At 49.0% G+C, this 14,188-nt stretch overlaps 1 protein-coding gene across 5 annotated transcripts in view; it reads right to left on the reverse strand.

The window, feature by feature from the left end:
* MRE11 (MRE11 double strand break repair nuclease) overlaps positions 1 to 14,188 on the reverse strand; it is a 121,110-nt gene that overhangs the window by 77,558 nt on the left and 29,364 nt on the right. For all 5 annotated transcript variants that reach the window (XM_068128544.2, XM_068128541.2, XM_068128545.2 and 2 more), the window contains exons 10-12: positions 13,100 to 13,226; positions 12,783 to 12,883; positions 10,813 to 10,986 (exon numbers count right to left, since the gene is read on the reverse strand). In XM_068128544.2, coding sequence (XP_067984645.2) covers positions 10,813 to 10,986; positions 12,783 to 12,883; positions 13,100 to 13,226 — 402 coding nt within the window. The remainder of the gene's footprint in view (positions 1 to 10,812; positions 10,987 to 12,782; positions 12,884 to 13,099; positions 13,227 to 14,188) is intronic.

Consider the following 14,188-nt stretch of genomic DNA (forward strand, 5'->3'; position numbering starts at 1 on the left):
GCGGGCGTCACCGGACAGCCACCACCGTCTCATCCTCCATCGGGCACGAAGTACGTGTCCTTGACCAAACTCCGGGCCACGCAAGGGGCTTTGAAGCCTCGCCAAGCCCCAGCGGAACGTTCTCCTCGTGTCATCCACGAGCTAACGGTGGCCCTCACCCCGGAAAAGGCGATTTCGAATACTACGGAGGCCTTTTCCCGTCAAAATTGTCAGATTTTGAATCGCGAAACACCGGAATGCATGGGAAAGCCCTCTGATGGCATTAATGGATTCCCCATGGACAACGAATACTCCGGCCACGACCGCAAAACTGCTGCTGGCATAGGATCCACCCGCGAGGCTTGTCCGACCCATTCGGGGGGTTCAGTCCCACTCCCAGCAGGCTCGTCCGGCCTGGCTCAAGCCCTTATTCCCCTCATGGTCGAAGGCCATTGTGTTCGGGCCTTGGTGGATACAGGGTCTACGGATAATTTTATCGACCAGCGACTAGTGCTCAGGCATGGATGGCGGATCTGGAGGTCTACGAGACGGATCTTCATGGCTTCCCAGGGGCTTCGACTCAGCACGAAGGGGGAATGCCGATTGAAACTCGTGCTAAAGGGACGGGATTTTCCTGATGTACACCTTATGGTTTTACCTGCTTTATGTGCTGATATTCTGTTAGGACACGATTTTCTTAAGCTGCATGGACGTCTGGTAATGGAGTTTGGTGGGCCTGACACGCTTGTTGTGGGGGCGGACGACGCGCTTGCGGTGTGCGCCCTAGCGCAAATGGACATCCAGCCGCTTTCGCTGTTCCCCAATCTAACCTCCGACTGTACCCCTGTCGCGGTGAAATCACAGCGCTACTCTCGCGCAGACATGCAATTCATTGCGGACGAAACGGCTCAGCTCTTGAAAGACGGTACCATAGAACCTAGCAGGTCGCCGTGGCGCGCCCAGGTCTTGGTGGTGCGAAGCGAGGCCCACCGCAGACGCATGGTAATCGACTATTCCCAAACGATTAACCGCTTTACACAGCTGGATGCCTACCCCCTTCCGGGGATGGACGCGCTGGTGCAACAGGTGTCCCAGTATTCGGTCTATAGCACTCTCGATCTCCGTAGTGCGTACCACCAGATCCCTATCTCTAGGGCGGATCGTATCTATACCGCTTTTGAGTCGGGGCAGCGGTTGTACCAATTTACTCGATTGCCTTTTGGGGGTAACGAACGGGGTCGCTTGTTTCCAGAGGGCCATGGATGACCTCATTGCGAGGGAGCACTTACCAGATGTTTTCGTCTACCTCGACAATCTTAAGGTTTGTGGATATGACCAAGGGCACCATGATGCTAATCTGAAGCGCTTCCTTGAGGTCGCGCAGAGGTATCACTTAACTATGAACGAGGATAAGTGCCAATACTCCCTACGCACGATAGATCTTCTGGGGTACACCGTGACCCATGGCTCTGTCGCTCCGGATAAGGAGCGTCTGCGACCTCTGCTCGACATGGCCCCTCCCTGTGATCGGGCGTCCCTGAAGCGCACCCTCGGGCTATTCGCCCATTACTCCAAATGGGTGCAAAATTTCTCCGCGAAGCTTCGCCCCCTCGTGGCCTGCGACACCTTCCCACTGAGTCCGGCCGCATTGGCGGCCTTTGAAGGCCTTAAGGCCGACATCGCCCGAGCCGCCGTGGCGACAATCGACGAGAGCGGCTCTTTCGTCCTCGAAAGTGTCGCCTCGGATCAGGCCATCGCGGCGACCCTCTCCCAAGGAGGGCGTCCCGTGGCTTTCTTTTCACGGACTCTTACCACCGCCGAGCGGAGACACTCGTCCGTCGAAAAGGAAGCGTATGCGATCGTCGAGTCTATTCGGCGATGGCGCCCGTACTTACTCGGGCGGTGCTTCCAAATCATCACGGACCAGCAAAGCGTTGCGTTCATGTACGACACCTTACACGCCCAGCGCATTAAGAATGAGAAAATCACTCGCTGGCGTATCGAACTCGCCAACTTCTGTTACACGATCAAATATCGCCCGGGGAAGGATAACCGGGCCGCCGATGCCTTATCACGACCGGCTACATGCGCGGGTATCACCTCTTTGGAGGGCCTACGTGTGCTGCATGCCACTGCGGGCCATCCCGGCGTAACGCGTTTCGCTCATTTTGTGCGGCGTGGCAATCTCCCATACTCGATTGACGATATCCGCCGTATCTGTCGCGACTGCGCTATCTGCGCGGAAATCAAACCGCGTTTCTATAACCCTCCCATGGGGACTCTGGTTAAGGCTACGAGGCCGTGGGAATGCTTGGCGATGGATTTCAAGGGCCCATTGCCGGTGTCGAGCAGCTCTCGCTATCTGCTCACTATCGTCGATGAGTACTCGCGATTCCCCTTTGCTTATACGTGCGCGGACATGACTGCTGCCACGGTGATGCGATGCTTACAGAACTTGTTCTCAATGTTCGGGTACCCGGCCTATGTCCATACCGACCGGGGTGCGGTCTTCTTGTCTCAGGAGGTGCGCGGCTATCTGCTCCAAAATAACATTGCTTCTAGTGACACCACGCCGTACAGACCCCAGGCTAATGGGCAGATCGAACGCTTCAACGGGATTATCTGGAGGGCCGTCATGCTCAACCTCCGGACCCTCGGCCGGGGCCTCGATAAATGGGCTTGGTCGCTACCTGCGGCGTTGAACTCGATCAGGGCTCTCCTGTGTACGGCAACCAACCAAACTCCCCACGAGCGACTTTTCCACCACCCCAGGAGCACGGGGTGTATACGGTCTTTGCCCAGTTGGCTCGCTGGGCCCGGGCCGGCCTACCTTAAACGGGCGGTTCGCGCGAGCAAGTACGACCCCCTAGTGGACAAAGTGCAGATTCTCCAGGCTAATCCTGAGCATGCTCGTGTGATGACGGCTGATGGCCGTGAGACTACTGTCTCCGCCCGTCACCTTGCCCCTTGCGGGGTCGCCGACCTGAGTAGGGGATCGGACGAACCGATCGAACCCATCTATGAGACTATGGCCTCTCCCGACGCTCCCATCGCCGAAAGTCTACCGACCCTCCCCTCGCCGAGTCTACCTGGGCCCGATGACTTGGAGTTACCCCCTTCGTCACCCGACCCTGCTGGCGCCTCCGATGCCGGGGACACAGGGATACGTGATGCCGTACCCGGGGAATTTCGGACGCGTGCTGGCAGAGAAATTCACCGCCCGGCCCGATACGGTTGGGTCGACTGATGTTCCGCACCGTTCGTGCTGACGCTCGCTCGCTTCGAGCCGCACTGCCGTATAATTCTGACGGGGGGAGAATGTAGTGAAATCGTATTCGTACTGAACCCGGGGTGATGCTCGCTGCTCGTTGACACCGCTAGGGGCGCGACTATAAGACCCGCTGCTGCGGACGGTGCTCCGAGACTTCTCCTGTGACACGTTACATCTGGTAGACTCGCTAAAGGTACGCCAGCATAGAATATTCAGCTTGCTTGCATTGAATGTTACTAGGGCATTGCCCGTACTATATCTATATCTAAAATTATATCCCCCCCCCTCTATTTACATGAAATGGTTTGGTCCAAAGCGAACGGCTTGCGAGTATGGTGACAATCCCCCCCCCTCTATTTACATGCAATGGTTTGGTCCAAAGCGAACGGCTTCCGGAGTTTGGTAAAGAAATCGCCATCGCGTGCACAAACGCGCAGGAAAGCGAATGAATCGCAAATTCGGTTTTATTAGTTTTAAAACATAGTTTAACGCCAACATAGTTTGCAAACGTGAAATAAATGAATACGCTCTCAAATGTGCCATCCGAGGCAGAGTGTGTCCTCCACGTTCGGCACACGCGATCGTTCGCTGCTCTGATTGGTTGAATCGTTTTTTGGACATAGCTCGGTAAGTAATTGTCCGATTAATATGAAACCTTGAAAAGGCACATCCTCGGGTCCCCAGCAATATACCTGGCAAGTTAAAAGTATATCGGACCCGTGGTTGTCGAGAAACAGCGGTCACAGACAAACAGACGTACAGACGTACAGACGTACAAACGTACAAACGTACAGAGATTACTGGAATTATAGATAGATGAATGGTCCCATGTGATGCCACATCGTATACTTATTGCATTTCCTGCATTACAGGATGATGTCATGATCTAAATGGAATTAAACCACAAGTTGGACTAAAGTTGTGTGGACCTGATTGGTTTTCCACAACAAGCACCATCAAGCAGCATCCAGTGCTACATTGCACACAATCAATAAAAACAAACTGATGGTCTTCTTTGTGCTCCCTCTGCTGGCCGACGTTTCTTCCAGATGTTCTCTCTTTTCTTGCTCTTGTGGCTTGCCGCCTATTTGCATTAATAAAAAAGGCACAAATGCGTCCATTTTTTATTTATAGCCCCACAGGGGCCAACTATGGGTGGTCCACCTGTAGGGCAAAAGGGGCCACCTGCCCGTGGTCCGCAAGCCAACTTTCCTGGGCCATCGTGGCCGGTCCCAGCAGAGGGGCCAGGCCCCAACACGTGGGGTCCATCAGTGGTGCTCGGCCACAGTACCGTGGTCCATAGGGGTGTGGTGCTTAGCCACAAACGTGTGGTCCATAAGGTGGTGCATCGATCCAGGCAGCTGGCAGCAGCGGCTCGGGCACACAGATGCGGCTCTCGCACGCTCTCCCCCAGTGCCCAGAGAGCACGGTCCATGGGTGGGGAGGAAGACAAAGCAGAGTCAGCGATGGGTAAGGGCACAAGGGTACACATCAATAAAGGCAATGCGGAGTGAGGTGCGCCTGGAGATCGAGCGGAGAAAGCTCATCCCTAACGTACGTCACCTCCCCCCCTCCGTCACCTACTCTACCCTCACCCCTTACCCCTTACCCCGTATTTACACGACAATTTACAAATTCGTCTCTATCGTCTCGTCTTCCCCATATCTCCCCGAATCCAAATTCATCCACAATCCCTCTAACCAAATTTGCCATCACCCAATTCATCATCAATCCCTCTTAAGGAGGGAGAGATGGAATACCAAGCACAATGTCTCACCCACGTCATGATGCGTCTTACACTCCAAACATTTGCAACACAAAAATAAACAAACCATGGTGTGGAGTTCCGTTACCACCTCAGGTGAGTGGATGCAGATGGTGTGAGGAGATTTTAAATCCTAACTACTTTCTAAATGACATTAACACACTTTACACTACCCGGGGTCTTTCTCTGCCAAACCATTGGCGGTCTTACACTATGCGGTTCTAAAAACCAAACTCCCATTGCACATACTGTGGCGCTCTCCAATTTGGGGTCTCACTCCCCCGATTCAACTCCCTGTGCCTTTGCACAATTTCAGGACTGGGTCGTGTGGCTCCCCTAGCAGGTCTACTCACCTGCACACCTCTGCCACTGCAGTTGCCTCCGAGCTTACCTGCTCCTTAACCTAACCTATCTAACTGGGGGAAGGCCCTCCCTGGCACATACCCCCTCGGTGCCCTCTCTCTGGCACTGGGCTACCCGGGTCCGTACTCCGGATCCTCGGGCCCCACTCACAACTCTACCGGCTCCCAGAGCCCACCTGCGGCCTCACCTGGCCGACATCCTCACAGTGGCGGAGTGCCCATTTAACCACACACACTAACAGGCCACACACCCAGCCATTTCCACGTCACTAATGCACCCATCCAAACACCATTTAGTCAGGTTCACTATGTTAACAAATATAATTTCGTTCAAAATTTTGGTAGATTATAGTCAGGTTCACTATGTTTTTTCGTTCAAAATTTTGGTAGATTCGCAAAACTATACATTTTTGGAATATTCAGAGCATGAGGAATCCAAAAATTAATGTTTACATTTGCGTAGACACCTTTGCGAAAATGACACTCAGGACAGTGATGAAGATCTGTAAAAGCATATTCCTGAACGGTATAGACCTCGTAGATCCTGTGTATAGGACTTATAGTTCAATCTGATACTACCTATAACTTCCTGTAACAACCAATAACTTCAAAGGACTTGCAATATCATGTATTATGTAATACAGTTATATCACAAATATAAAGACAATGGTTTTCAATTACCTTTGTTTGTTGCTTTTCTATAATCCTGAGCACTATTTTGAGGCCTTTATTGGATTCCTTGACCCAGAAAACATAGGATTAGCATATTTAATTAAGTCTCTAGGTTAACTAGAAGCCGAGATCGCGCAAAATATGTATTTTATGGCGGCCATTTTCAAAATCCAAAATGGCGGCCATGCAGGTGTCTGTGCAAATGCCAACATTAATTTTTGGATTCCTCATGCTCTGAATATTCCAAAAATGTATAGTTTTGCTAATCTACCAAAATTTTGAATGAAAAAACATAGTGAACCTGACTAATTCTACCACACGCACCACAGATGCCAATATCCACCACAATTTACCTATACCCGCTACCTACTTTTAAACTACACTCCCCGGGTATTCGTGATGGGGGTCCATCTTCCCCATCCACTCCCTTCGCACCAACCACTCCACTCCACGTTTTCCACACTACTCACTCCACACCATCCATTCCACACTAGCTATTTCCCACAACCATTCTCCATACACCTGTTCACTTGCACACCTGTGCTCACACACACCTGGTGGCTCTTGCACCCTCCTTTCCTCCCAGGCTTCTTCATTCACTACAATGCCATTCACCCACACTCACAATACTCTGCTCAATACTCTTTTTACACACACACACAGCATCATCTGATCGAACTACTCCCTTCTAAAACTCGCGCTTCCCCGTCGCCCCTTATACTATTGCGCTCCCTCGTCATTATCATCCATCTAATCTACCTACGTCCCCTACTACAGGTATCATGTCGCTACTTAACCCTACCGTTACCTATTGTCATCTCTAGGTCCCTATACACTTATCCGAACCCACCCTCGGCGAGCTTACACTGCCAAACCCCATAACTAATGCTCATGTGCCCGGGTATTGATGGGGGGAATGACAGAGTTACCATCCCTTTACCCATATACCATTCGCCAATCAAAGGCATCAAATTTCAACCAAATTCGCCCATCCAATTTTGCCAATCACATCTGCCAATCAATTTACCAATCATTGATGCCAATCATTTTTTTTTCTTCCATCAATTTGCCAATCACCAATTTCTTACTCCTACCCAATGTCCCTTAAACTTGAGCCTCGGTGCGTCATTCCATTCTCAAAGCTCGGCTTCGCAAAGCCGAGCGATGAATGCGGGTGGTTCGTCTACCGCGGTTGTATCCGTCCGGCACTCGGTTCAGGCGAGGAGGTTTACTCGGGCCGAGACTCCACGGCCCATCGCGGCGCAGAGACTTGCGGCCTCCGGCCCGACGACCGAAGCTCGTCTGGTCGGAACCCCATCCCCGCCAGTGGGCGAAGGTCCGACCCGGCCCCCCTCCTCCGGAATCGCGCCGATCGCCGCTCTGATGCGGCACCGACCATTCAGTGCGGGGCCAGGCCCAAATCGTGCACGACGCCCCGAACAGGAGCGACGCGCTTACGGTCCCGGCCGGTCCTCGCAGCAAACAAATCGCACCGCGCACCTAGTGCTCGCGTCGGCTAAACGTCGGGCTTGACGCTAACCCGTTTAACGTCGATGCTCGCTTTGCATTCTCACACCACTCGTTCCATCTTCCACTCACCCATCTCGGCGTCTCAGCGCCTCTCGTGCATCCCATGCATTCTACTCGCGCACCCATTCCACCATTCGCACACTCTGTCATCACACACCCGCTGTTCACACACCTTCCTTCCACGCACTCCTTGCGTGCACTCACCCCCGTTACGTACTCCGTAACACTCACGGGTGTGCGCTCTCTCGCACCCCCGTCCAGCGCACACCTACCCATGGGGTGTGCAGTCCGTCGTCGCACACCCAATCACACGCTCCACCACCAACTCACTCTCCGTGTCACACTCCGTACACTCTGTTTCACACATACCCTCCAACGTGCATTCGCTCTCGCACTCGGTATCACTCCCACACTTTGTAACACACTCACTCTTCGACGCACATTTTCCTCACACGCGTGCCATTTTCTCTCACACAGCGCCCAACGGACCTCCCACAAACGCCCGCGGTACGCTGGGATCACAAGCGCGCGAAAATCCAAACATCCTTCTGCAAAATCTTAGCACCATATACCACCTTACTCACCTTTGGGATCCTCCTCTCCACGTGCACCTGCAAATCTTTATAAGGATTAGCAAGTACGACATCAGGATGTGAGCTTAGACTTTGTGCACAATCCATTTCTTCCTTCTGCTGGTGCTCTTCTAATTCTGCCGTCTCTACAAGCCTGATTTCAACTATTCCTTTTTCTTTATTCACCTCGACGACCACTGGCTTTATTAAAATTCCCTCTTCCACCTCAGCGGTCGCCGGCTTCCCCACACTCCGGGTCGCGATTTCTACCCCGGTCCAGTCGGCTGTGCTTTGCTCCAACTCGCTCAACCCGCGCTTCTCAACCCGCGTTACCTCGTCGCGCACCCTTGGGACCCTCTCGCCCAACTCACGGTCAATGTTCTCCCCCATTTTTTTTATTCGGTCACCCATTCTGTTTTCCATTCCCTCTCTATCGGCCCTCATTTTGTCCGTTATTGCTTCAATTTGGTCTCCAAATTGCTCAAGTTGGCTTCCCACACTCATTCTCAGCATCGCGGTGAATTGCGTCACGAAGTCCTCCACATCAAAGCCCGCTGGTAGTGGTACAGCGGGCGCGGCTACCACGTGCGAGGCGCCATCTTGTGCACCTTCAACCTGAACGCGAGGCCGCCATCTTGTGCGCCTGAAATCCCCACAACCGCATTCTCATTGCTCTCCTCCTCCAATTCCTCCCTGGGGTCCTGGGTTACCTCCAACTCCTCTTCTTCTGCCCCTACCGGCATCCGACCGCCTTGATCATCCATGGCACGATTTAAATTTGGTATGTTAATAACAATTTCGGCCGCTCATAATTTTGACCAAATTTTCCAGATGGATCAAAAATTTAGTTCGGGTCCAAATCCCACTCCCCGACACCAATTGTTAAGGATCCGGGGGACGGCACTCCCGTTAGCAAGGGGGGTTTAATCCCCTTGTCTTGTTAAGCTGGCCGTCCGACCGTTCCTGGTACTTGTAACGCTCTTTTGCGGGGTGGGATTGATCAGGGTTATTGGTCCAGGTATTAGCCCGAATACCTTTATCAATCCCTCTGCAAAACAGGGAGACAAGTACCGCTCGAATCCCGGACAAGATGGAGTTTGCCGAGCGGTTTAGCAATCTGGAATCCGAGCCGTTAGCAAAGGACTAACCCGATTCATAAGCGGTTCGGCAGAAATCGTGCCACAGATATTCAATAGGGAAAACACGAAGACGATCGGACGAGAATGAAAACCAAAGAATAAGGAGGAACAGGTATTTATTAACTAACTATACAAAACCAAAGAAACCAAAGGAGAAACGAGAGCAATGTACAGAAGAAGAAGACAGCGCAAATCCTTAAACAAGCTTAATTATACCGAGGGACAAGACAAACAGAACAAACTCACGTACACTAATGGTGTTTTGCAGGCAGGAATGGCGGGAAGGATGAGAAGGGCAGACGGTCCACAGGACTGGTGGGCAGGGAGGTTCGGGAATCGCGGCACGCCGTTGGTGGCCCACGTGAGCGTCCACGCTCCGGTGCAGTGGCGAAAACCCGGTCGTCAGTGCTGGTTGGTATCGCGTCTCTCTCCAGTGCTCCTTTCTCATGAACGTCCTCCCACGTCTCTCTGGTGGGGGCCTCGCGCCAAGGGTTTTTTTTATATCCACGCCTTGGAACCCTCTCGAACCTACCAGACGTTTCTTGCCACGCCCTTGGAACCCTCTCAAACTCTCTAGATGTTTCTTGCCACGCCCTATCAAGCCATGCCCACCGAGCCCTGGTTGGTCGTTAAGGGCTCTCTGGCTCCACCTTTGATGACGAGGCGGCTCCTCCCTCTTCTCCGATCCTGGCCTCGTGGGTAATGGAGTTTGGGCGAAGAAAACAGCCCAACTGTTACTGGCAGCGAACGCTGCCTTACCGCTACTGCACTTGAAGAGCAGGAGACGCCGAAAGGTTCCCACCGAAAACAGCCCAACTGTTACTGGCACCTTGCAGAGAGGAGATGATTGGGGATAAATCGAAAGGGGAACTATCTTATTTGATTGATGCAATGTCGAGTCAACTATTGGAAACACAGCCTTACCTGGAACACAGAATAATGATATAACTATAGAGAGGTCCTAAAGTGTCCTACGTGTTGTTCATGGACTAACTAAGGTACAATCTTTAATTAACAGCCAATTTAGGGGAAATGTACACAGGGGTCATTTATAAGGGAATTTATAAGGGAACTAAATTTACATGTGAAGGTTCTTAAAAACCGTAACAATATATATACATTATATATATATATATATATATATATATATATATATATATATATATATATATATATATATATATATATATATATATATATATATATACATATACATATGTATATACATATATACATATGCATATATATATATACATATGCATATGCATATATATATGTACATATGCATATATATATATATACATATATACATATATATATACATATGCATATATATATACATATGCATATATATATACATATGCATATATATATACATATGCATATATACAGTATATACACATATGCATATATATATACATATGCATATATATATACATATGCATATATATATACATATGCATATTCTCAAATTGTTTTTCTTTTGCGTATCTTTATATGTACTCATTCTCAAGACACTGACCTCCTGTTCTATTGCTTCCGGTTCGGGTGGGACCGTGTGGCTCAGCAAGTACGTCTCGGCAGCCTTCAATTGGCTTTGGACGAGCTCTGAGATTGCCTCTCGCTCATCCTTGTCCACATATTCTGCCACTGCAACCGCCATGACCCGCTCCGACAACACAGACAGCTGGGAACTCTGTGCATGCACATCACATACAGGTAAACAAAACAGTGCATCTTAGCTTTCCTTCCTTAAATCTGTGATAAACATCAGAACAGCATATTTGTTCCGCTAACTTGAGTCACTACATTTTCAGTGGGACTATTGTAATGTCCTGGACGATGGCATATATGAACTTGCAATGGCATACCTTCTAGTACATGTTTGGGTACTGCAAACTTGCATAAAGCTGTGACTAAAAGGTGGCAGTAAAGGTTTTGTTCCAACAATGGAGGCACAATTAGGCAAAAAGGCCTTTAAACCACTTTAAACCCTTCTGCAAGGTGTACCTTTAAACCACTGAACCATCAGCCATGATCTTTCTTGGGCAAACCACATTACTACGTTGGCCTCCAAAGCATCCTGTGTCTAACTTCCTTGGCACACCTGAACTCTTATCCACCTACAAGGCCTTCATCCACAGTTTGATGGAGTGCTGCTCTCCCCAATGTTTGGTGCCCTTGCCTCATACTTTACTTAGTTTGACACAGTGTAAGCAAAGGCCTTCAAGATCAATGGAATCTCCCGTGGCAAAGCCAAGGCAATGGGCCTATCACTTTGCCATTGCAGATAGGTCTGTGGTCTCTCTGTCTTTTACAGTCTCCTCTCTGTTCTTGCACACTCTAGCCCATGCCCCCTCTCCCTCCTGCCAGGTTTCTGCAAGGTGCACATGGTCCACCATCAACACCATTCTGGGGAAACCCCCAAAATCCAGAATCACTGCTCACATCCACTCATTCATTCCTCTTTTTTTCCTGCCTGTAGAAACAACTTCCACATTCCCTTCAATCTCACTCTTCCCACCAGGTCTTCAAGACAGCTGTTCACCACCATCTCAGAACATCCCCCGTCCAAAACTATGATCATTTCTACCACTGTTAAACCCATCCATCCTATTAAATTTGCAGCTTTTCCTTCTTGAGAGTTTGCTCCTCTATCCATCTTGTCCACCCCCCGCATCTTCCCATATTCCTCATTCATACCCACATCATTTGTCCATCTCCTTCTATTGTTTCCCTTGGGCCTGCTGTTGGTGTTTCCCATCCGCTCTCTCTCTGCTATAGCGTCCTGTGTTCTAGCTCTTCCATGAGCCTTGGACTTTGTGTAAAAAATTTTAACTTTATACTTTTGTCGACTCGAATGTGCACTCGCCTCTGAACGGTTAAAATCAGTCTCCCCTGGGTTCAAGTCTCAGCCGAACTATAAACTGCCATCCTGATATTACACATGCAGGGCAAGCTAACAATGTGTGTGCCATCCTTCGGATGGACATTTTATTGGGCGTCCCGAATGCTAGCATTAGTTGGTGGGCGTTAAAGACCCGAGTATCGTTCATGAAGAATAGGCGATCTATTGCCGGCACCTTGAACAAATTCCAAAGTCCTGCTATAACTCACCGAGTTGAATATCAGTCAGAGTCCCTGGTTGACCCCAAGAGGTAAGAATAATTGTGGTTATAAATAACATTTGGTTCTTCAAGACTATTTTTTATTTAAATAAATAAATAAATAAATAAATATATATATATATATATATATATACAGTATATACTTTTTTTTTTTGATTACTCTTTGTCAGATACCAACTTCTATTTGTCATCTGTTTTGTTTTTATTCTACACAATAAAGTACAGCTGGACTCCAGTGGTTTTTTTCTGTTTTTTTTTTTCTCCAATCCATACTTTGGTCTTCAACCCTTTAAATGCCCAATTGATTAAGCTAATCATAAAAGTTAATTGCCATATGTTGTCAATCACATGCCAAGTCTCAGACCTGCTCTACTGTCTGAAAGTATGACTTCACAAGATCTTCCACCCTCTGCGTGGTGTCACCGTGACTGACTTCGTGCATGTCCGCTCCAAAATCCACGCTTTCTGAATCATACATGATAAGAGCGAATCAAAGCAAGGATAGCCATATCAAGTGAAAAACACAATATTGTTGGGAGGGAAAGCCACCAGATTAGTTTCTTGAAGGCAAGACATGTGGTCAATGCAGATGTAAATTTAATACACAAGGCAAAGATGCACTATAATGAGAGGAGAATAAACTGCAATGTGAAACCAGAATAAACCACAGAATCATCAGACCTTTGCCAGTCTTGAGTTCTCGGTGTCTGAAGAAATGAATGATGTCCTTGGGGTTTGCCACACGCTCCACAAACCGCTGGCTAAAGCGAAGTGAGTTGAAAGGCTGAAAACCTCCACTATAGTCCACCTGTTAAGAACACAAGTAGTCAATTCACCAACAAAGGTGAATTATTCTGAATAAGCAAGAATCACTGGAAAAGGTTTCTTTTTGTGCATATTATGATCTTTATAAAAACGTTTATTCTAACAAAATGATGCTCAAATGTATCATTTGCTGACTCATTTTATCACATTCATAAAGCGTCATTAAACCATCCTAATACTAGAACGGCACTCAGTAGAGCGCATACCTCCGCCTGCCTGAACAGTTTAAGTTTTGTATCTCACCGATAGGCCAGATCTGGATTCACACCTGAACCAAAATCGAATCGGCTTGTTCTTGTTGCCTACCCCTCATCCACCACTTTTTGTCATAACGTGTCGACAACGTTTTGAAATCTCGTGATATGTATCGTTTTTGGCCCTATCTCTCAATGATGAAGAATCACGTAAAAGTTTATCGTATCCGGATCTGGATCGTCACCGAACTTGTACCAATTCGGCCTTGTCACACAACCAACCTGTCCACCAAATTTTGTCTGAATCCATCAATATTTTTTTGAGACATCCTGCTCACAAGCAGACAAACAGGAGTGAAAACATAACCTCCGTCCTCCTTTGGTAGCAGAGGTAAAATATTAAGTAGTTGGATATAAATGGTAACTCACACCAAAAAATTGTTTTTACGGACGTCCACGGATGTTCTTTCTACGGCAGCGTTGCGATTTTTTGAGCAAAATCGTGAACACCCGGGAGAGGATTTTGCTTGACCGTGACCGATTCACAGTGGTTTATTATGGTTTAGTACGGACTGCTACGGCTTCCTTGCGGATATACACGGCGGAGATACGGTGCCTCTACGTTTGCTTGCGGTTCCTTATGGTTCCCGGCCCAGAATATAAAAACGGGGGCCCCCCCGCTCTCCCCTCATTCTGCTGCTGACTTCCAAGGGGGCAAGACCTATCCAGGAGAGCCATGGATGGAGCACCC

Source organism: Myxine glutinosa, chromosome 9 (assembly GCF_964187855.1).
Source record: "Myxine glutinosa chromosome 9, kmMyxGlut1.1, whole genome shotgun sequence".
NCBI classification, from domain to species: Eukaryota; Metazoa; Chordata; class Myxini; order Myxiniformes; family Myxinidae; genus Myxine; species Myxine glutinosa.